General features: G+C 48.4%; 1 protein-coding gene across 4 annotated transcripts in view; it reads left to right on the top strand.

Moving 5' to 3' along the window:
• Positions 1 to 23,887, top strand: part of LOC144510159 (netrin receptor UNC5D-like) — a 558,422-nt gene that overhangs the window by 516,414 nt on the left and 18,121 nt on the right. For all 4 annotated transcript variants that reach the window (XM_078239549.1, XM_078239553.1, XM_078239552.1 and 1 more), the window contains 2 exons: positions 1,903 to 2,071; positions 17,297 to 17,524. In XM_078239549.1, the coding sequence (XP_078095675.1) occupies positions 1,903 to 2,071; positions 17,297 to 17,524 (397 nt within the window). The remainder of the gene's footprint in view (positions 1 to 1,902; positions 2,072 to 17,296; positions 17,525 to 23,887) is intronic.

Here is a 23,887-nt window from a genome sequence, read left to right as displayed (position 1 = left end):
GCCCCCGTGCATGGACCAGCCGATCGCCGGTTGCACAGAGTCAGCAGTTCCCCTCCAACCCCCGATCGATGTTGCAGAGCAGCAGCAGCAGCGATTCCCCCCCACCCACCCCCAATTGGTCCGCCCTCCCTCCCCGTCTGACCCTGCACCCCACCCCACCCCCATCAGTTGGCTCCACACAACCAGGCCCCATCCCCTTGGCACTGCCAGGGTGCCAGGCTGGCAGTGCCAGGCTTGCACTGCCCAAGGGGCAACCCCTCTGCCCCCGACCTCCTGCGGGGGCCTCAGTGGCCTCCAGCGAGGCCATCAAGTCTGGTCCCCGTTGATGTGGACCACACGTGATCCTGGTCAGAGAGAACCTTCACTGGCGAGGCCAAAGAGGCAATATGGGATTTAAATATTACAATCAGCAAGGCTGATTGTTTTTTTTTCAATTCTCAATTAAAAAAGGAGGAAATAAACGTTAGGATTTATCACACCATTGAAACATCTCCACGTATCAGATTACATCTGGAAATCAATGGCTTTCATTGTTGCAAGCAATACAGTGTTTGGTTTATTCCATTCTGTGATTGGAAAGGAAGGGAGCGGTGCTTATTATGACCTGTGTATCTTTCTGAAGGTCACCTATCTGAAGCATCTGTAAGTCACACTTGGAAAAGTTGACAATTATTTATAAAGTTTGTATCGCACTAGCCCCTCTGATTGGCTCAAACATCACAGGACAACACCACATCAAAAACCATTGATCAAGAAGTTTCTTCAAAGAAGGTTAAAAAAACCCCGATCGATTCTGACCTCTGGTGTAGCTATTTACAGCATGAGAGACACAAGTCACGCGGACACATGCTTCACCCTGAGTCGCAATCCGACCTTACGCATGATGTTGTATAATGTTTCCGTCATAATATAGTTTTCTCCAACTTGAGCAACGGCGAGAATAGCATTTATTAAAATCAGATCGCTGGTCGTTCATTAGCTTCACGGTGGCACAGTGGGTTAGCACTGCTGCCTCACAATGCCAGGGACCCGGGTTCGATTCCCGGCTCGGGTCACTGTGTGCGTGGGGTTTGCACCTTCTCTCCGTGTCTGCGTGGGTTTCCTCCGGGTGCTCCGGTTTTCTCCCACAGTCCAAGGATGTGCGGGTTAGGTTGATTGGCCGTGCTAAATCGCCCATTAGTCTCCAGGGAAATTAGCAGGGTAAATACGTGGGGATACGGGAATAGGGCCTGGGTGGGATTGTTGTTGTTGGTGCAGACTCGATGGGCTGAATGGTCTCCTTCTGCACTGCAGGGATTTGCTGATTCTATGATTTCAGTTGCGGAGGAGATATATCCAAAGTGTTTACGAGTTGAGGTCAGTAGCACACAGCACCGGGAGTCAGTCAGAGACTTTGCAGGGGCCTCCATCAACCTTCAAGGGACTGCCCAACCTAATTTATAAGTCACAGCTCTCTTTTTTCTTAAACCTCTTCGACTTCTATATAACGGAGTGAACTTTTCAGCCTCCTCCGGGGGCCTCCTGTTGTCACCAGATTGACTGCGACTGGAAGCTTTTACTCAGTGACCTGTTGCCAGCTGCAAACAGTAATCGTGTTGTCCCAGGCTGGTAGCCAAAAGCCAAAAACGACAATTGTCTATTTACCAAGTCCAAATATTTAACATGTTCATTAAACCTTCTTTTGTCTACGATAAGGCATCTGCGCCAAATCAGTAAGTGCCTCAGCTAAAACAGCAGTGAGAGGTTATTGTGCAGGCTTCTTAGCTGTTGGCACATTGTTATCGTGAACCAATATTAATAGTATGATTGTTCTCCAGCCTGTGTGGACTGGTCGACTTTTAGCCAGGCTCTCATGAATCAGCGTGTTAATCACTTCTTATTTTGTCTCTTTCCTCTTTCAAGCCTGCAGCCCGAAGGAGCTGAGATAATCTTGAGTCCTGAGGTCACCTGTGGGCCGCCAGGTCTGACCTTGTCCAACCCCATTGCTCTGACTGTCCCTCACTGTGCAATGATGTGTTCAGAGCACTGGAGCATAAAGCTGAAGAGGCAGACGCTGACGGGAAAGTGGGAGGTAGGTCTGGAGTGCCACACTACACATTTACATTCTTTCTGGATCCCTCCAGCCCTGCTCCTGCAGTTACTGACACCAAATCTTTCTTTCAAAAATCGAAAACAGAAAACGCTGGAAAATCTCACTAGGCCTGACAGCAGTTGTGGAGAGAGAATGGAGCCAACGTTTCGAGTCTTTCAAAAATATCTTTCAAAACCTATTATGAACTTTGCCGACATGACGTCACATCAGCTTCAGTGGAGTGGGGGGTTATTTTGATTTTAATTTGATTTATTATTGTCACATGTATTGGTATACAGTGAAAAGTATTGTTTCTTGCGCGCTATATGGACAAAGCACACCGTTCATAGAGAAGGAAAGGAGAGTGTGCAGAATGGGGGAGGTGATAGCCTAGTGGTATTATCACTAGACTATTAATCCAGAAACTCAGCTAATGTTCTGGGGACCTGGGTTCGAATCCCGCCACGGCAGATGGTGGAATTTGTATTCAATAAAAAATATCTGGAATGAAGAATCTACTGATGACCATGAAACCATTGTCGATTGTCAGAAAAACCCATCTGGTTCACTAATGTCCTTTAGGGAAGGAAATCTGCCGTCCTTACCTGGTCTGGCCTACATGTGACTCCAGAGCCATAGCAATGTGGTTGACTCTCAACTGCCTTCGGGCAACTAGGGATGGGCAATAAATGCTGGCCATCCAGCCATGCCCATGTCCCATGAATCAATAAAAAAAAAAGTAGTGTTACAGTCATAGCTAAGGTGTAGAGAAAGATCAACTTCGTGCAAGGTAAGTCCATTCAAAAGGCTGATGGCAGCAGGGAAGGAGCTTTTCTTGCGAGGTTGGTACGTGACCTCAGACTTTTGGATCTTTTTCCCGACAGAAGAAGGTGGAAGAGAGAATGTCTGGGGTGCGTGGGATCCTTCATTATGCTGGCTGCTTTGCTGAGGCAGCAGGAAGTGTAGACAGAGTCAATGGATGGGAGGCTGGTTTGTGTGATGGACTGGGCTTCATTCACGATGTTTCGTAGTTTCTTGCGGTCTTGGTCAGAGCAGAAGCCATACCAAGCTGTGATATAACCAGAAAGAATGCTTCCTATGATGCATCTGTAAAAGTTGGTGAGAGTCGTAGCGGACATGCCAAATTTTCTTAGCCTTCTGAGAAAGTAGAGGCATTGAACCATACAACCATAGAACATTACAGCACAGAAACAGGCTTTTTGGCCCTTCTTGCCTGTGCCGAACCATTTTTGTGCCTCTCCCACTGACCTGCACCTGGACCATATCCCTCCACACCCCTCTCATTCATGTATCTGTCCAAGTTTTTCTTAAATGTTAAAAGTGAGCCCGCATTCACCACCTCATCTGGCAGCTCATTCCAAACTCTCACCACTCTCTGTGTGAAGAAGCCCCCCCTAATATTCCCTTTAAACTTTTCCCCCCTCACCCTTAACCCATGCCCTCCAGTTATTTTCTCCCCTAGCCTCAGTGGAAAAAGCCTGCTTGCATTCACTCTATCCATACCCATCATAATTTTATACACCTCTATCAAATCTCGTCTATCAAATTGGTGGGCTTTCTTAACTATGTAAGGAGTCTAACACCAGGTTAAAGTCCAACAGGTTTATTTGTTAGACTCCTTACTGTGTTTACCCCAGTCCAACGCCGGCATCTCCACATCATCTCTTAACTATAGCATTGTAAGAAGTCTCACAACACCAGGTTAAAGTCCAACAGGTTTATTTGTTAGACTCCTTACTGTGTTTACCCCAGTCCAACGCCGGCATCTCCACATCATCTCTTAACTATAGCATTGTAAGAAGTCTCACAACACCAGGTTAAAGTCCAACAGGTTTATTTGGTAACACAAGCTTTCAGAGCGCTGCTCCTTCATCAGGTGAGTTTGGAGCAGTGAAAGCTCGTGATACCAAATAAACCTGCTGGACTTTAACCTGGTGTTGTGAGACTACTTACTGTGCCTACCCCAGTCCAACGCCAGCATCTCCACATCTTAACTATGGCACTGACATGGAGGGACCAGGACAGGTTGTTGGTGATCTGGACACCTAAAAACGTGAAGCTCTCAACCATTTCTACTTGAATCATGTGGTGAATCATGTGGCCGGGGTGGGTAATTATATGTAAATGTGTTCAAATTCATTAAAATTAGGTCCTCGCCCTTTGTGGGTGTGAACCTCATGGTGAGGGCTCGGAAACTCAGGAAACGCGATCTCTCCAGAGATACAAAATCGACCTCCTTGGTTTCAGTGCAGCGAGTGCAAACGCAGAAGCAGCACAGCCCCAGTTTACCATGGTGCAGTGTTAGGAGTTCAGATTTAGAAACATAAAGTAATTAGTAGGTTTATATAATGATAACACCCATCGCCTCATCAGCCACAAACTGGAACCCGCAGCCTTGTGGATTGGTGCTTTTGCATCAGTGCAAATATAGAAAGAATTTCAGAAAGTCACCTCTTTGATGTTCTTTCCTTACAGTGGATTACGTAGGTGCTGGATAATGAGCAGCTGAGAAACACAAGCCAGAGCAACCTGAATAGGAATGTGAGGGAATTCAAGCTCGCAATCCAGGAATTAAATGACACCTTATTCCGGCAACGCCCACTATCCTCCTTCAGAGAATCCCTGCAAGGCAGGAGGAGGTCGCTCAGCCCATCGAGTCTGCACCGACCGCTATCCCACCCAAGCCCAACCCCCATAGCTCCACCTATTTACCCGAGTGAGTCCCTGACACTAAGGGTCCTATTTTACCATTGCGTCACGCCCATTTTCGGGGGCAAGAATGTGGTAAAGTCAGGTGTGAGGCCATTAACGCGATCTGTGCCCGCGTCCGCGCAGATGGCCACTTTACTGAGACCCGGGAATGGTGGCGATCCGATTCGCACCCAAAACGGGCGCAACGGCGATTTAAATGCATTTGCATGCATTTAAATTGAACTAATGAGCTGCCCGCCCAACTTTATCAGCATTTCCCCCTTTACCGCCGCGTTCGCCGATCCGGAATTGCGCCGAAATAGACCTGCTGAATAAAAGTCTGAATCGGGGGCTCCAGCTGCTGAAGAGGCGAGTTCAGCGCTTCCAACAGCTCACTGACTCAGATTGGTGATGGGGGGGAGGAGGGAGGTGGGTCAGATCATTCTCTCGGGGCGGGGGGGCAGTGAGGCCAGATCATTCTCTTGTGGGGGGGAGTGAGGCCAGACCATTCTCTTGTGGGGGGGAGTGAGGCCAGATCATTCTCTTCGGGGGGGAGTTTGGGGGAGTGAGGCCAGATCATTCTCTTGTGGGGGGGAGTGAGGCCAGACCATTCTCTTGTGGGGGTGAGTGAGGCCAGATCATTCTCTTCGGGGGGGGGGGGGGGGGTTTGGGGGAGTGAGGCCAGATCATTCTCTTCGGGGGGGTGGGGGGGTTTGGGGGAGTGAGGCCAGATCATTCTCTTGTGGGGGGGAGTGAGGCCAGACCATTCTCTTGTGGGGGGGGGAGTGAGGCCAGACCATTCTCTTGCAGGGGGGAGTGAGGCCAGATCATTGTCTTGGGGGGTGGGGGGGGGGAGGGGGGAGGGTGGAGGGGGTGGGTGTGAGGCCAGATCATTCTCTGAGGGGAGGGGGGGGAGTGAGGCCAGATCATTCTCTTGGGGCTGGGGTGGGGAGATTATGGCCAGACCATTCTCTAGGGTGGAGGGAGGGGGGTGGGGGGAGTGAGGCCAGATTGTTCTCTGGGGGGGGATGGGGGGGAAGGCCAGATCGTTCTCTGGGGGCGGGGGAGGGCAGTGAGTCCAGATCATTCTCTTGGGTGGGGGGAGGTGGAATGAGGCCAGATCGCTCTCTGGTTGGGAGGGAGGGAAGCCAGATGTATCTCTGGTGGGGGGGGTCCGCTGCCACTCTGCGGGCAATCCGTGGGGGGGAAGGGGGCAGGGGTTCGCGATCGGTCTGGGTAGTGGGGGAGGGGAGCGGGTGGATAAAGGGGACAGTGATGCCTGTGGGAGCCATCGGTGCTGCTTTCTCCGCTTTTTGCGGCCCGGGAGCGCAGTTCAAAGCTCCAATCGTTCCGGGCGCAATAAGCCCCGCCCACAGCACGATTCAGACTCATGATGTTTTTTCACGCTGAGTGCGTGTGGGGGCGCCTGGGAACAGGGTTTCCAAATCTGAATTGCGCCCAGAATCAGCACTTAGAATGAAAATGGTAGAATCAGGCCCCAAGGGTCAATTTAGCATGGCCAATCCACCTAACCCGCACATCTTTGGACTGTGGGAGGAAACCGGATCACCCGGAGGAAACCCACACACACACGGGCAGAATGTGCAAACTCCACACAGACAGTGACCCAAGCCAGGAATCGAACCCGGGTCCCTGGCGCTGTGAGACAGCAGTGCTAACCCACTGTGCCGCCGTGCCTCCTTAACCCTCCGCTCGGCAAAAAAAAATACTTTCACCCATTCCAGAGGGTGGTTGGACTCTAGTGGAGGCAGTTTCAGTGGAGGTGTTCAAAAGGGAATTGGATTGTTCTCTGAAAGGAAAGAATGTGCAAGGTTGCGGATATAAGGCAGGGGACTGGGATGAGGTAGAACGATCTTTCAGAGATTCGATCGGCTAAATGGCTGCCTTCTGCACCGGAAAGGTTCTGTGATCCTTCCTTCCACATCGCCCCCAGATTAAAGTTTCCCCAAGCGACATGGAGCTGCACATGAACACTCATAGAATCATAAAATCCCTACAGTGCAGAAGAGGCCATTTGGCCCATCGGGTCTGCACCGACTCTCTGACAGAATATCTTACCCAGGCCCTCCCCCCTGCCCTTTCCCCATAACCCCACACACTTACCATGGCCACTCCATCAAATCTGGGGACGCTAAGGGGCAATTTAGCATGACCAATCCACTTAACCACACTGTGTACAAGACTGGTCACCCTATTATAGAAAGGATATTATTAAAAAGAGTGCAGAAAAGATTTAGAACATAGATAGAACATAGAACAGTACAGCACAGAACAGGCCCTTCGGCCCACGATGTTGTGCCGAGCTTTATCTGAAACCAAGATCAAGCTATCCCACTCCCTATCATCCTGGTGTGCTCTATGTGCCTATCCAATAACCGCTTAAATGCTCCTAAAGCGTCTGACTCCACTATCACTATTTACTCGGATGTTATCGGGATTTGATGGTTTGAGTTATCAGGAGAGGCTGGATAGACTGGGACTTTTTTCCCTGGAGCGTAGGCGGCTTAGGGGTGATCTTATAGAGGTCTGTAAAATAATGAGGGGCATAGATAAGTCAACATTTTTGCCAGGCTTCTTCATTTCACCAGGCTGATTCCGGGGATGGCGGGATTGATGTATGAGGAGAGATTGACTAGGTTAGGATTGTTTTCACTGGAGTTCAGACAAAAGAGGGGGTAATCTCGTAGAGACTTATAAAATTCTAACAGGACGAGACAGAGTAGATGCAGAGAGGATTTTCCCGATGGTGGGGAGAGTCCAGAACCAGGGGCACAGTCCGAGGGTACAGGGTAGACCATTTAGGACGGAGGTGAGGAGACATTTTTTCACCCAAAGAGTGATGAGCCTGTGGAATTCATTACCACAGGAAGTAGTTGATGCCAAAACATTGAATGTATTCAAGAGGTGGCTGGATACAGCACTTGGGGTGAATGGGATCAAAGGTTATGGGGAGAAAGCAGGATGAGGCTATTGAGTTGGACGATCAGCCATGATCATAATGAATGGCGGAGCAGGCTCGAAGGGCCAAATGGCCTCCTCCTGCTCCTATCTCCTATGTTTCTATCTTTTCCCAAAGCGGGAGTCTAAAACGAGAGACCATAGGGGAGAGATACAAAAGAGTCTTGAGGGGCAATTTGTTCACTCAAGGGGTGGTGAGTGTCTGGAACAAACTGCCAGAGGCAGTAGTAAAGGCAGGTACAATTTTGTCTTTTAAAAAGCATTTAGACAGTTACGCAGGTAAGATGAGCCTCGAGGGGTGTGGATGAAATGCAGGCAATTGGGACTAGCTTAGTGGTTAAAAACTGGGCAGCATGGACAAGTTGGGCTGAAGGGCCTGTTTCCATGCTGTAAACCTCTATGACTATCTTTGGACTGTGGGAGGAAACCGGAACACCTGGAGGAAACCAACGCAGACACCTCCATACAGACAGTCATCCAAGGCTGGAATCGAACCTGGGTCCCTGGTGCTATGAGGCAGCAGTGCTAACCATTGTGCCACCATGCCGCCTTGGGCTTTGGAAGTAGAGGAATCAAATACTGTATGAAAATACAGTGTTTGTTTCCTCTACTTATAAAGCCAAAGGAAGAATCTTTTCAAAAGAAAATGGCTGGTTGGGCCTCACTGTTGTGGCCAGTTTTGGGAACCACACTTTCGGAAGGGTGTCAAAGCTTTGGAGAGGGCACAGAGGAGATTTATTGGATTGGAAGCAGCGGTGTTCTGGTGGAGAGTGGGAGAGAAGCCGGGGGAAGAGGAAATTCAATGGAGGTATTTAAAATTGTGAGGGGTTTTGACAGCGGAAGTAAGGAGGCCTTCAGGATGTAGAAAGTGCAGTTTGAGAAAGGTCTAATCACTGGCTTTTTGCTTCATAATGCAGGCCATGAATATTTTAATGTTATATTACACCAGTTCAGATGGAGTAATGTTTCTTTGCATTTATTTCCATGTAGAATGCCCACTCAGTTCAGTCCAGTGTATTGATAGGAAGATTGGGAACCAAAATACACGGATTTAAGATAATTGGGAACAGCTTTTGAGGAAATGAAGGGAAATTACTTTATGTAGAGAGTTGTTATGATCTTGAATGTGCTGCCTGAATGGGTGACGAAACAGATTAAATAGTTACTTGCAATTGAGAAATGAGTATACTTCAAAGTGAGGAGTTTTCTTGGCTACAGGAAAAGAGCGGGGAAGCAGGACTAATTGGACTGCTCTTTCAAAGAGCTGTCACAGGCATGATTGGCCAAATGGCCTCCTTCAGTCTTGTCTTATTCAAGGTGCAGTGTAGAAAAAAACTTATTGTAATATTCGGAGAAGATTGCACTGTCCTCTGGGTGAGATGTCAAGCTGATGTCCCACCTGGATTTCAGGTTGGCCGCTGCACGGCCATGCGGGACTGAACTGGGTACGTGTGCTGCATGGTGACAAATGCAATGAAACCTCGGTCCATCTGAACCTAACATGATGTTAAAAAATTCCCTCTTACACGGCCTACTTTGTCAACTAATGAGGCACAAAGCCAGGGCAAATCTCCCGAATAGACCTTTCTCAACCTTCGCTCTCCCCATTCTTAAGGCCCCAGGTCATGTATTTGCTGCCGAAACTTATTAAAATGAGAATCCCAAGCTAGCTGTGATGTTCAGGTTCCATGTTTTAATGCATAGATTGCAGAATTAGTTTCTCTCACAGTGCTGTGTATTCTCTGCTGAAGTATTTTGCCCACGAAACACAGAACTATATTCAGCGTGGATAATTTCTTCAACCAATTAACGTACAAATGCCTCTTATTACTGCGTTTTTTTTCCCCAATCTGCATTAATTGGCTTTCCAATTTTGTCGTGATCGTGTTCGGCTGTTCTGTGTGAGAAAATAGCAATCATCAAAGCCTCATTAATAGCAGTGCAGACAGCTTTTTAACACCTGGAATGCGAGGTGTAGTGCGTGCAGTCAAATCACTACTCAACAATTTGTCAAAGTCTCCCCCTTTCCCTGCTTACTGCTTTATTTAAAAATAATTTTACTGGATCAGATGGTGAAGGGTTCACTTGGTCGTCGCGTTTTGTTGCGTCCAAAAATGCTGTAACGGCAACCAGCATTTACGCGGAGCCTTTACCGTGGCAAAATATCCCAAGGCCACCACACCACCAAGGGGTTATCGAACAAAGTTTGACACCATAAGATGGTGCCATGACCTGCAACCAAAGGTTCGTTAAAAATGCTGAGGAGTGAGGTAGAGAGGTTTTAAGAACATAAGAACTAGGAGCCGGAGTAGACCATCTGGCTCCTCGAGCCTGCTCCGCTATTCAATAAGATCATGGCCGATCTTTTTGTGGACTCAGCTCCACTTACCCGCCCGCTCACCATAACCCTTAATTCCTTTACTGTTCAAAAATCTATCTTTTCCTTGCCTTAAAAACATTCAATGAGGTAGCCTCAACTGCTTCACTGGGCAGGGAATTCCACAGATTCGCAACCCTTTGGGTGAAGGAATTCCTCCTCAACTCAGTCCTAAATCTGCTCCCCCTTATTTTGAGGCCATGCCCCCTAGTTCTAGTTTCACTTGCCAGTGGAAACAACCCTCCCTGCTTCTATCTTATCTATTCCCTTCATAATTTTATATATTTCTATAAGATTCCCCCTTCAATCTTCTGAATTCCAATGAGTATAGTCCCAGTCTACTCAGTCTCTCCTCATAAGCCAATCTTCCCAACTCCGGAATCAACCTCGTGAATCTCCTCTGCACCCGCTCCAGTGCCAGTATATCCTTTCTCAAGTAAGGAGACCAAAACTGTACACAGTATTCCAGGTGTGGCCTCACCAGCACCTTATACAGCCGCAACATAATAATTTTGGCTGGGAACCCAGCAGCTGAAGGCTTGGCCACCAATGGTGGAGCAAAGAATATTGAGGATACGCAAGACACCTAAGACACCAGAAATTAATGACTGCGGAAGAAGTGATGGGTTTCAGATGGCAACACAGATTGTCCCATGAATGAATAAAAAAAAGTCCCATCTCCTGATGTTACCATGTAGTCTGACAAATTCTAGTGTTCAGTTGTGCTATTTCTGGACAGTGCCTGTTCATCCAGAGCTTTGCTGGCTGCATCCTCACTCTTCCCGGTCCCATTCGCCCATCACCTTCCTGTTCACTGGCCTTCATTGGCTCCTGAAGATGCAATGCCTTGATTTTTACAATTTCATCCTGATTTTCAAATCCCACCATCGTTTCTTCCCCACCTTTTGTAACAGCCCTATATTTCCCCCAGGATAACTGCACTTCTCTCATTCCTTCTCAGAGCGAATGCCCAGTTTTTAACACTCCGCTAGTGCCATCCATGCCCTTACGTGCCTGGGCCTTGTCGCTCATGAGTTCCCTCCCTGAACATCTCCTCCTCTTAGACACTCCTTGGAACCTACCACTTTGTCCACCGTTCTGTTCAGCCAACCGTATGTAGGTTGACGTCAAAATTTGTTTTCCAGCACTTCTCTGAAGCACCTTGGGAGGTGTGAAAGGTGTGCAATGTGGTTTGAGAAATCCTTGTGCTAATTCTTTTGCTTTGTCAAGAATGACCAATCAATGCTGTACTGAGAGGGTTATTGCAGGAGGTCAAAGAGCTTATTTGGGGTGGGAAAAATTCTAGCCCTCAAATTGTTGTCATCAATCTCTGGCTTTCTTGTCTAAAACGGGACAGTTGGCAAATCTCCTCCTGACTGGGGCTCGGAGAAACTCTCCTTCCGGAGCTGACAGAGGGAGAGCCCGCTAACATCCATTAAACTGGCCAACAGGGGAGGAGTGAATGAAATTATGTTGTGTATCTTCGTACCCTTCCAACTGCACAGATGGTGTTGCATTGAGGCAGCGTCACACTGAAGCACGGCTAACTTGTTTTCTCTGGTCTAAAGGAGATTAATGACTCGACGTGGCCTCCATGAGAGCTAACGAAATGATGGTGACTTAAGCAGTCTGTCTTTGATTTAGTCCATGGGTGGAGAACTGAAAGACACAGGTTTTAAATGAGTAAGTCTCCGACTGTGCCACCCTGCTTAACTCCTCAAAAGAGGAGCTAAATTATTACATTGGAGAGGATTACAAGAACGCGGGCGGCCTGAGATTAACACACACTCCCAGAATATGAATCACTGTGCGGTGGTGAGAGGATGTTACCTGTCTAGACATTCAATAGTTTACCTGTGGGGATGGACAAATATTGCACGGTAGCACAATGGTTAGCACTGCTGCCTTACAGTGCCAGGGATCCGAGTTCGATTCCCGGCTTGGATCACTGTCTGTGTGGAGTTTGCACATTCTCCCTGTGTCTGTGTGGGTTTCCCCCGGATGCTCCGGTTTCCTCCCACAAGTCCGAAAGGTATGCTGGTTCGGTGCATTGGCCATGCTAAATTCTCCCTCAGTGTACCCGAACAGGCGCTGGAGTGTGGCAACTAAAGGATTTTCACAGTAACTTCATTGCAGTGTTAATGTAAGCCTACTTGTGACACTAATAAATAAATTTTAAAACTTTAAATATTTTAATTCTCCATCAGGAAGTGGAAGAATTTGGGCAGAATTTGTCTGTTGGGAATTAAGGGTGAACAGTGGCGTTTGATGGGTCAAATAGCCTTATTTCATATTTTAGAACATAGAACATAGAAAGCCACAGCACAAACAGGCCCTTCGGCCCACAAGTTGCGCCGATCACATCCCCACCTCTAGGCCTATCTATAGCCCTCAATCCCATTAAATCCCATGTACTCATCCAGAAGTCTCTTAAAAGACCCCAACGAGTTTGCCTCCACCACCACCGACGTCAGCCGATTCCACTCACCCACCACCCTCTGAGTGAAAAACTTACCCCTGACATCCCCCCTGTACCTACCCCCCAGCACCTTAAACCTGTGTCCTCTCGTAGCAACCATTTCAGCTCTTGGAAATAGCCTCTGAGAGTCCACCCTATCCAGACCCCTCAACATCTTGTAAACCTCTATCAGGTCACCTCTCATCCTTCGTCTCTCCAGGGAGAAGAGACCAAGCTCCCTCAACCTATCCTCATAAGGCATGCCCCCCAATCCAGGCAACATCCTTGTAAATCTCCTCTGCACCCTTTCCTGTGCCTCCAGACAGAGTAAGCAAATAGAAAATGTTAACACATTTAACACCGTGACTCTGATTCAGAGAATCACACAGTGCAGAGGAGGCCTATCGGCCCATTGAGTCTGCAACGACACGCAGGAAACACCTGAACTCCCACCTAATCCCACTTGCCAGCTTTTGGCCAATAGCCTTTTGAGTGTTACCATATGCCAGGTACTCATCCAGGTACATTTTAAAGGATGGGAGGCATCCCGCCTCCACCACCCTCCCAGGCAGCGCATTCCAGACCGTCACCACCCTCTGAGCAAAAGGGTTTTTCCTCACATCCCCACTGAACCTCCTCCGCCTCACCTTGAACCGATATCCCCTCGTGACTGACCCTTCAGCCAAGGGGAACAGCTGCTCCTTCTCCACTCTGTCCATGCCTCTCATAATCTTGATCCGGTCGCCCCTCAGTCTTCTCTCCAACAAAAACAACCCAAGCCTACCCAAACTCTCTTCATATCCCAGGCAGCATCCTGGTGAATCTCCTCTGCACCCCCTCCAGTGCAATCACGTCCTTCCTATAATGTGGCAACCAGAACTGCACACAGTACTCCAGCTGTGGCCTCACCAAAGTTCTACTGTGTACTTAACTGAGAGTCCTAGTGCCTGTTTTAGGCCCCCTCCTCAATATGGGGTCTGCACATCCCAAACTGGCAATCCGTAAAGGCTGGTTGCAGCCAACAAGGTAATGTTTAAAATGTGCTTGCCTGAACGTGTCCGTGTTAGGGAGGAGTTCCAGGGGTTTTACCGTGCACTGATGGAGGAATGGACAAGTCATTGTTAGCAGTATTCAAGCCAGCTGGTGAAGCCAAAACCAAAACACAGAGCTTTTCTGTGTTGAGAGGGTGTTCAGTCTCACAGCCCCTCCACCCTCGGAGCCCAGTGTCCCAGCTGCCCCCCACCATTTATACTTTATTCAGTTAAACAAATGGTCAGTAAAATAAGCAAGTTAAAAGGGGTAGTGACAGTCCCTGATGGGGCACTTAACCAAAACAAAACATCAGTGGAAACCTAGCCAATCAAAATAAAATGCCATGACATGGGGGTGATGATGCACCCCAGCCCCCACCCTGGAACCCGGTGGACATGGAAGGCCTGAAGGGTACTGGTCATCTCCGCACACTCCATCTTCAGGGCCACCTGGCTGCAAATGTAGCCACAGTAGAAGGACACACAGTCAGGTCAGACAAACCCCGTGACGGCCCGCTGCCTGGACCTGGTCATGACCATCTAGCCGGGCCCAGGAATCCAGATATTTATACCCTTTTCATGAAACCAATAATAAATAAATTTCACAAAAATGACCGGGGTGATAGCCCCTGGTGGATGGGGCACTGTAACAAAAACAAAATGTCAAAGGAAACTTAACCAACTAAAGCACGGCACGGTGGCACAGTGGTTAGCACTGCTGCCTCACATAGCTAGAGACCCGGTTTCGATTCCGGCCTTGGGTCACTGTCTGTGTTGGGAGTTTGCGAGTGCTCCCCGTGTCTGCGTGGGTTTCCTCCGGGTGCTCCGGTTTCTTCCCACACTCCAAACATGTGCAGGTTAGGTGGATTGGCCCATGCTAAATTGCCCCTTAGTCTCACACGATCCACAGCTTAGTTGGATTGGCCGTGCCAAAATTGTCCCTTAGTGTCACAAGATGCACTGGTTAGGTGGATTGGCCGTGCTAAATTGTCCCTTAGTGTTCCCAAGATATATAGATTAGATGGATTAGCCATGGCAAATGTGTTAGAGGGATTGGGCAGGGGAGAGGGCCTGGAAAGAAACTCTATCAGAGAGTTGGTGCACTCTCGATGGGCTGAATGGCATCCTTCTGCACTGTAGGGATTGTATGAAAACATAATTCCTTTGTGGCTGGGGGGAGTTGGGGTGGGAATCCCTATTAATACAAGCCCAATGACAATTAATACTCACCACCTGTTCCTCTTAACCGTAACAATACAATTGATAAGACATTGATAGTAATGAGTCAAAAATCCAATAAATTACCCCCCCCCCCGCCCCCCTCCTCTCCCCCCCCCCCCCCCCCCCGGCCCCCGCCTCCACCCCCCTCCACCCAAATTGTCCCCGGGGCCTGTCCATTCAGGTGTAGGGGTTGGTTTCTGTGGCCCTTGTGCTTCCTGCTGCTTTTGGGTGCACTCAGATTTCCTGTCCGTGATATCGACGCAAGAGAAGAGAAACAAAGAGTGGGTTTAGCACGGCGCACACTTCCGCAGAGGCACTGCGTTTCACTCGACAGTGGTTCGGGTAATTCACATGGGTCACAAGCACAGCATCCAAACAGGGAGAAATGGAGAAATATTATCTTTTACTTTTAATAAGATTCCGGTTACCCGCTGTGCATCTGCGTGTGTACAGCCTCATCTGTTAGAAGTGGATAAGGCACTTCACATGCGTCAGTGATTAAGTAGATTCATTATGCCCTCATGTAAACAATCGCCTGGTACTGTGTAAATGAGGACTCACTGAAGAATGGGTTTTAGTTAATTAAGACAACATTCATGTGAATTGAATCAGACTCCATATTTAATATTCAAATTAAATTTAATTGCCATCCCTTACAAATTTTCTCCAGTCTTTTTCCACACAAGTTACCACCATTTCCACTCTCGATTACTGTTCGCTGCTAACAATCTTCCAGTGGCAGTCACTACACATGTCAGCTTCACTCCAGCTCTGTCGCAACACTGCACCTCTACCCCTGCGACAGGCCTTCCTCTGTTACCTCAGTGTTTACAAAAGCGTTTGGGTGGATCAGCACTGGTTGGGAATCAAAGAACAAAGAACAGTACAGCACAGGAGCAGGCCCCTTCGGACCTCCAAGCCCGCACCAATCACGTTTGCCTATCTAAACCAATTGCTTATATCCCTCCATTCCCCATTTGTTCATATGCCTATCAAGATAAGTCTTAAATATGGCTAGCGTATCTGCCTCAACCACCTCACTTGGCAGTGCATTCCAGGCCCCCACCACCCTCTGTGTAAAAAACTTCCCCCCCGCACATCTCCACTGAACCTTTCCCCCCCTTACTTTGAACTTGTGTCCCCCTTGTAATTGTCATTTCTGCCCTGGGAAAAAGCTTCCAACTGTTCACCCTATCCATACCCCTCATAATTTAATAAACTTCTATCAGGTCGCCCCTCAGCCTCTGTCTTTCCAGGGAGAACAATCCCAGTTTATCCAATCTCTCCTCATAGCCAATACCCTCCGTACCAGGCAACATCCTGGTAAACCTTTTCTGCGCTCTCTCCAAAGCCTCCACGTCCTTCAGAAGGGAAGATTTTCAGTAGCTTTCGATTCTCGTCCACAAAAGTTCCCTGTGCCATTTTGTGAGCATTTCCTTCGAGGTGTGGCGAGACCCAAAAGAAAGAGGGTGAGAATGATTGAAGGGACAGTGTCGGAGCGAGCCCTTGCCCATATACCGGGCCTAACCCCTCTCCTTAGAGAAAAATCTTGAGCATGTCAGCGCAAATATTCATATAACCTTAAAAATGGGAAGGAATTCAGTTCTGGGCAAGATGAGGATTCAGCTGTAACTTCATGCTTATTCATTTTGAGTGAAACAGACATATTGGGTGATCTGGTGAAAGGTTGTCGATTGAGTCATAACATTGTGAAACATATAAACTAGAAGCAAGAGTGGACTATTTGGCCCTTCGAGCCTGCTCCACCATTGATGGCTGATCATCAAATTCAATATCCTGATCACACCTTCCCCCCTTTCATATTTTGTTAATTCGTGCATGGGACATGGGCGTCGCTGGCTGGGCCAGCATTTATTGCCCATCCCTAGTTACCCTTGGAGGGCAGTTGAGAGTCAACCACATTGATGTGGCTCTGGAGCCACATGCAGGCCAGACCAGGCAAGGACGGCTGATTTCCTTCCCTAAAGGACATTAGTGAACCAGATGGGTTTTTTCCGACAATTGACAATGGTTTCATCGTCATCAGTAGATTCTTAATTCCAGATATTTTGTTTACTTAATTGAATTCTAATTCCACCATCTGCTGCGGCGGGATTCGAACCCGGGTCCCCAGAACATTAGCTGAGTTTCAATATCCCTTGATCCCTTTAGCCCCAAGAGCTATATCTAATTTCTTCTTGACATCACACAACGTTTTGGCCTCAGCTACTTCCTGCGGTAGCGAATTCCGCAGATTGCGGGTGCAGAATGCCCGATTCCATCAGTTTCCCAATGGGCAAGTTTGGCTAAGATTGCAGCCAGGGTGGACGCTGACTGTCTCTGCCTGAACCTCAGAGTAGATTGTGTTTTTATTATTGGTAATTAGGTGTATTGTTGCTGGCATGAATTTGGAACTCAACTGCCAATTTCTAATGAATCTTCTGCAGGAAGTGATGTTGCTTGAAGATGAGACCACGTCCTGCTACTGTCTGCTGGATTCTCACTCCTGCCACGTCCTGCTGGACCACCTTGGCACGTATGCACTCGTGGGTGAGGCAATGACAGAGTGTGCAGAGAAGAGACTGAAGCTTGCTGTCTTTGGGCGCTTGTCCTACAGTTCACTTGAGTACAACTTCAGGGTATACTGTATGGACGATATTCCAAGTACTTTACAGGTATCGTGCTAAAATATAGAGCTTCTTGATTTGATTTATTATTGTCACATGTACCGAGATACGGTGAAAAGTATTATTTTGCGTGCTATCCATGACAACATTCACTTATCACACAATGGGTTCACTTCTGACTCCAAATTTGCTATTTTCACTTTCTTTCGCACAATCACAGAATCATAGAATCCCTACAGTGCAGGAGGAGGCCATTCGGCCCATCGAGTCTGCACCGACCACTATCCCACCCAGGCCCCATTCCCGCAACCCCTCATTATTACCCTGCTAATCCCCCTGACACAAGGGTTAAATTAGCACGGCCAATCAACATAACCCACACATCTTTGGACTGTGGGAGGAAACCGGAGCACCCGGAGGAAACCCACGCAGACACGGGGAGAATGTGCACAGACCCTGCACAGACAGTGACCCGAGGCTGGAATCGAACCGGGGTCCCTTGCGCTGTGACAATGATTGAGACAAACAATTATTTGAGAGCTTTGAATATTTGTACCGTGTGATGAATTAGAATCCCACAGCACAGATGGAGACCATTTGGTTCATGGCACCTGTGCCAGGTCTTTGAAAGGGGCTCTCATTCGTCCTGCCCCCTTCCTTTTCCCCCATGGCCCTGCATTATTTTTCATTTTCACCTACGTACCCAATTCCCTATTAAAAGCTGTGGCTGAATCAGCTTCCACTGTCTTTTCAGACAGAGACATAAGCCCAATGGCCTCCTTCTGCACTGTAGGATTCTATGGATTCTATGATTCATGTGTGCTCTTTCCAAAAGTAGGTCCTTGTCTTGTTGCCAGCCGATGGTTCATCCAGAGTTATTTTTGGCAATTTATTTTTGCTATTGCCTCCCACACTGTCAGGGACAGGGCGAGGAGACAGGTCTCAAGGTATCCCTCAGCCGGGAAGGAAATTGAATCCATTCTGTTGGCATTGCCTTGGTTAGCTTGCCATCGGAGCTAATCCGCTGCCTCTCTAACTAGGAAGAGTCCTGTCGTGAGTTATTATACAAGGGCAAAGATAGCCAAGTGATTCGCAGAATGAAAACCGGCAATGGGGTTGCACCAGTAACTGAATGTAACTCACTGAAATTGCATTAGTAACTATAATAATACAGGGGAGCTGCGAATTTGGGGTGGCACGGTGGTTCGCACTGCTGCCTCACAGCGCCAGGGACCTGGGTTCGATTCCAGGCTTGGGTCACTGTCTGTGTGGAGTTTGCACATTCTCCTCATCTCTGCCTGGGTTTCCTACGGGTGCCCCAGTTTCCTCCCACACTCCAAAGATGTGCGAATTAGGTTGATTGGCCATGCTAAATTGCCCCTTAGTGTCAGGGGCTTAGCAGGGTAAATAGGTGGCTTACAGGGATAGGACCTGGATGGGATTGTGGTCGGTGCAGACTCAATGGGCCGAATGGCCTCCTTCTGCACTGTAGGGGTTCCATGAGGGGTGGCAATGGCGCAGTGGAGTTGTCGCCGGATTCGTAATCCAGAGATCCAGGATAGTGATCTGGTGCCTGGGTTTGAATCCCATCACGGCAGATCCTGAAATCTGAACTCACTAAAAATCTGGATTTAAAAGCCTAGTGACGACTGCAAAAGCCCATCTGATTCACCAATATCCTTTAGGGAAGGAGATCTACTGTCCTTACCCTGGTCTGGCCAACTCCAGAGCCACAGCAATGTGGTTAACTCTCAACTGTCCTCTGAAATGGCCCAGCAAGCCACTCAGTTCAAAGGCGACTAGGGATGGGCAATGAATGCTGGCCCAGCCAGCGATGCCCATGTCCCAGGAATGAATACAAAAAATAAATAAAACTGGTACCAGACAGATTTCATTCTGAACCAACAGGAAAGTAATTTGTTGATTTTCTGTGTGTAACTGGTTGTAAGTAACAGGTTTTATGGCTGGATACCCCACTAGTTCACTCACGGTGGCACAGTGGTTAGCACTGCTGCCTCACTGCGCCAGGGACCTGGGTTTGAATCCCGGCTCGGGTTGCTGTCTGTGTGGAGTTTGCACGTTCTCCCCGTGTCCACGTGGGTTTCCTCCGAGTGCTCCAGTTTCCTCCCACAGTCCAAAGCAGTGCAGGTTAGATAGATTGGCCATGCTAAGTTGCCCCTTAGTGTCAGGGAGACTAGCTAGGGTAAATGCATGGGGTTATGGGGATAGGGTCTGGGTGGGATTGTGGTCAGTGCAGACTCGATGGGCCCAATGGTCTCCTTCTGCACTGTAGGATTCTATGGATTCTATGATTCATGTGTGCTCTTTCCAAAAGCAGGTCCTTGTCTTGTTGCCAGCCGATGGTTCATCCAGAGTTATTTTTGGCAATTTATTTTTACTGTTGCCTCCCACACTGTCAGGGACAGGGCAAGGAGACAGGTCTCAAGGTATCCCTCAGCCGGGAAGGAAATTGAATCCATTCTGTTGGCATTGCCCTGGTTAGCTCGCCATCGGAGCTAATCCGCTGCCTCTCTAATTAGGAAGAGTCCTGTCGTGAGTTATTATACAGCCAGGACCTCACTATACTACCCAGGTTTCAGTTAGACTCCATGGCCTAACAGACTGATCCCTCTCCCTACCTGGTTTTGGATGAAGGCAATAGCTCTGAAACCAAGAGCCTCATTCAGGGATGATTTGTACTTGGGCTTCGCGTATCAAAACTGACTGCTCCAATCTGAACCGGACCAAACCGATAGGTCGCACAGTGAGCAGTAAAATGTCTTCGGGAGCACATCTCATCAGGCACACAGGCTGGGAATTTCCAATCCCTCCCTCCCACCCGTTCCCCCAACAACCCCATGTGGTGGGCCTTCCCATGGCAGGGACGGCTCAACATTGGTCACTGGCGGGATTTTCTGGTCCTGAAGTCGGTGGCCGTTTGCGTTACTCGCCAGCCATGCCACTGGGGGCGCCACCTTTGGTAGGGGAGGGAGGGGAAGTGAGGTCACCTTCAGCGTGATTGGAAGATGCTGCTGGCTGGAAGGCCTGGAAAATTCTGACCATAATAGAATCATAGAATCTCTGCAGCACAGAAGGAGGCCATTCGGCCCAACGAGTCTATACGACCACAATCCCACCCAGGTCCTATTCCCATAACTCCACACATTTACCTTGCTAATTCTCCTGACACTAAGGGGCAATTTAGCATGGACAATCAGCCTAACCTGCACATCTTTGGACTGTGGGAGGAAACCGGAGCACCCGGAGGAAACCCACGCAGACACGGGGAGAACGTGCAGACTCCGCACAGACAGTGACCCGAGGCCGGAATTGGGTCCCTGGCGCTGTGAGGCAGCAGAGCTAACCACTGCGCCACCGTCCCGCACCAAATCTTTAACTCGCCTTTGCATCAACTTTTCTCAATCGTTCTGGGGTCAGTAAAGGACAGTTTTAAATGATTATCAGAAAATACCTAGTCTCCTGGTGCTGGCACTCTGATGAAGGTGGGGGCAGGGAGGCAGGGATGTAATGATGTTCCCCCCTTTTCAGACAATGTCATCTGCCATCCTCACCCCTCTCCTCACAAAACCCACTATTTACCCCCTCCGAGCTTGCAAACTAACCCCCCGTCTGCAATTGCCTCTTCGAGTGCAAGGCCTTCCCTTTCGGAGAAGTGTCGCCTTCCCGATGGGATCGCTGTGTTTCAGCCCTTTGTCATACCCCTTGAAGCAGCCCCAATCAAAGCCACAAATGACATCTTTCAGTGACGATGACATTGATGAATAATCCATCTTCGTGGTGCTGGCAAAGCACGCCATCCTCATGTTCAAGCGCGAATGCTCTCACCTTTTAATTACTCCTCATATCAATTACAAACATAGCTGGCACTGGATCAGGTGGGCAGAACGGACTGGTTTTGGAATGGCAATGCGATGTAGTGTGTAATATACATGTAAAAAATGATGCTTTCAGGCATCATGATGGTTGGTTAGAACACCACTAGTTCTCTGTGCTATGCTAGTCCTGGCCTCTTGAACATTCCCAATTTCAACCGTTCCAACTCTGATGGCCGTGCCTTCAGCTGTACAAAGCCCCAAGCTCTAGAATTCCCTCCCTCAACCCCTCCAGCTCTCTCCTTTAAGACCTCCCTTAAAACCTACACGCCACCTGCTATCAACACATTCTGCTATCTTACCTATCTGCCGCCATCAACACCAGCTTTAGTCCTTAGCAGTGCCAATAATATTTCCTTTGCCTTCATAGAATCAGAGAATCCTACAGTGCAGAAGGAGGCCATTCGGCCCATCGAGTCTGCACCGACCACAATCCCACCCAGGCCCTATCGCCACAACCACATGCATTCACCCCGGCGAGTCCCCCTGATACTAAGGGTCAATTTAGCACGGCCAATCCGCCTCACCCGCACATCTCTGGAGTGTGGGAGGAAACCGGAGCAGCCGGAGGAAACCCAAGCAGACACAGGGAGAACGTGCAGACTCCACACGGTGACTCAAGCTGGGAATCGAATCCAGGTCTCTGGCGCTGTGAGGCAGCAGTGCTAAGCACTGTGCCACTGTACCGCCCCGTCTTGTGCCCTGAACATCAGTGTGCAACCTCTCCTGTGCTCACACCAACTCCTGGCCATCTATTTTGCTCCATGTACTCCACCCTCTCTTCAACAATGTAAAATCCATCGCGTTTCTCCCTCTATTCAGCTCTGAAGAAGAGTCACAAGGACCCAAAACGCTACCTGTTTGTTTTTTTTTCCCATCCATAGATGCGTTTTTCCAGCATCTTCTGTGGGTTTTTAAATTTGAAAATCAACCTTTGGCCATCTGTCATTACAAGCTACTAACGGGGCTCAGAATCTAACATTGTTTGGCAGCTTTCCGGCGAAGCACCTCATCATATTTTCCCTTGATAACGCTGTTCTGCGGGGGGGTGGTCTTTCTAAAATGGTGGGTTTAAAAAGCAGGTAAGAATTCAGACAGCAGAATCTTTGTACCGTCTGGGAACTCTCCGTCCTCCACAACTCCCCGCTGTCAATGCTGAAGAAATCATCATTAGCTACAGTAATTGGACATAAGTTACGGCAAAATGAATTCGCGAGATTAGTCTAATAAAAGGAGTAGTCCTGTCACATCAGAAAGTGTGACAAATTTATCAGAAACCACTTTGCAATCAGCCCCTTCCTGTCATGTGAGTCAAGATCAAATTCATTCTCGGATGAAAAGAATTTAAGAAATAAATTCTGCGGAAAATCATAACCAAGGAATAAAAATCAGGGACAAAACTGAGCCTTCATATTAGGAAATGTGAAATCTAACGTCTCCAGTGATGATTAGGTTATGCTGCGGGGAGGAACATACACTGTGATTAGGAGTTTTATCAAGGCCCACTGCTATTTTTGTATCTCGGGCGCACCACCAGCTCCTGGTTCGATTCTTTTCCCCATCTCTGTTCACGCATAAACTCCCCCCCAAAACAGTGTGACCTTGAAGGAACTGGCTTCCCACAGTTCCAGAACCTTGCATTTCTTTCAGACGCACTTCATGGATCGTAGCTGAACAAGAGAGAATGGGGACATCTCTCATTGGCTTCCACTTCGCGAGGCGAACCTTCCTTTTTTCCACGGACAACACGTCTTCCTTCATGTTGGAGAAATTCATCAAGGGGACATTGGCACCGATGGGCTATGTCTTCTTCGATGAGTGTCTCTGTTCCACAATTGTTCTGCACTTGTGGGAGCTGCACTGTGCATATTGTACAATGGAGAGCTTGCATTGATATACAAGTGTTATAGAGTCGCCTGCAGTGCAGAGGGAGGCCACTCGGCCCATCAACTCTGCACCAATAGCAATCCCACCCAGGCCCTATCCCTGTAAACCCACGCATTTACCTTGCTCATCCCCCTAACACTGAGGGATAATTTAGCACGGCCAATCCACCTAACCTGCACATCTTTGGAGTGTGGGAGGAAACCGGAGCACCCGGAGGAAACCCACGCAGACACACGGTGACTTTTTACAACTGCTCGGCACCCCTATGCACTTTGTAACCATTACGGTGCTTTTCAAATGTTGTCACAGTGGTTATGTAAGGGTTCAGAAACTGAACTGGCAAGGTGTGGGTATTGTTAAGTCAAGGGGTAAATATTGGCCAGGACCTCCCATTGGCTGTTTTATGGGAGGGTAGGTGTGACCTTGGTATAACCCATCCCTATGAGAGGTTCTCGATTAAAGTGGAGAGAGTTCAAATGAAATATATCAGAAATTTTCAAAATTGTGGAGGGTTTAATGGCTAAAATAAGGAGAAACTGTTTACACTGATGTGCGCTGGAATTTCATTATTGGATTGTATGATTCTTGACTGGGATTCAGACAGCCTTTTCTTCTCCTCCAGGACACCTCT

This window comes from Mustelus asterias, chromosome 22 (assembly GCF_964213995.1).
Source record: "Mustelus asterias chromosome 22, sMusAst1.hap1.1, whole genome shotgun sequence".
Classification (NCBI taxonomy): domain Eukaryota; kingdom Metazoa; phylum Chordata; class Chondrichthyes; order Carcharhiniformes; family Triakidae; genus Mustelus; species Mustelus asterias.
Note: the sequence above shows the minus strand (reverse complement) of the source record. Positions and strands in the feature narration are given on the sequence as shown.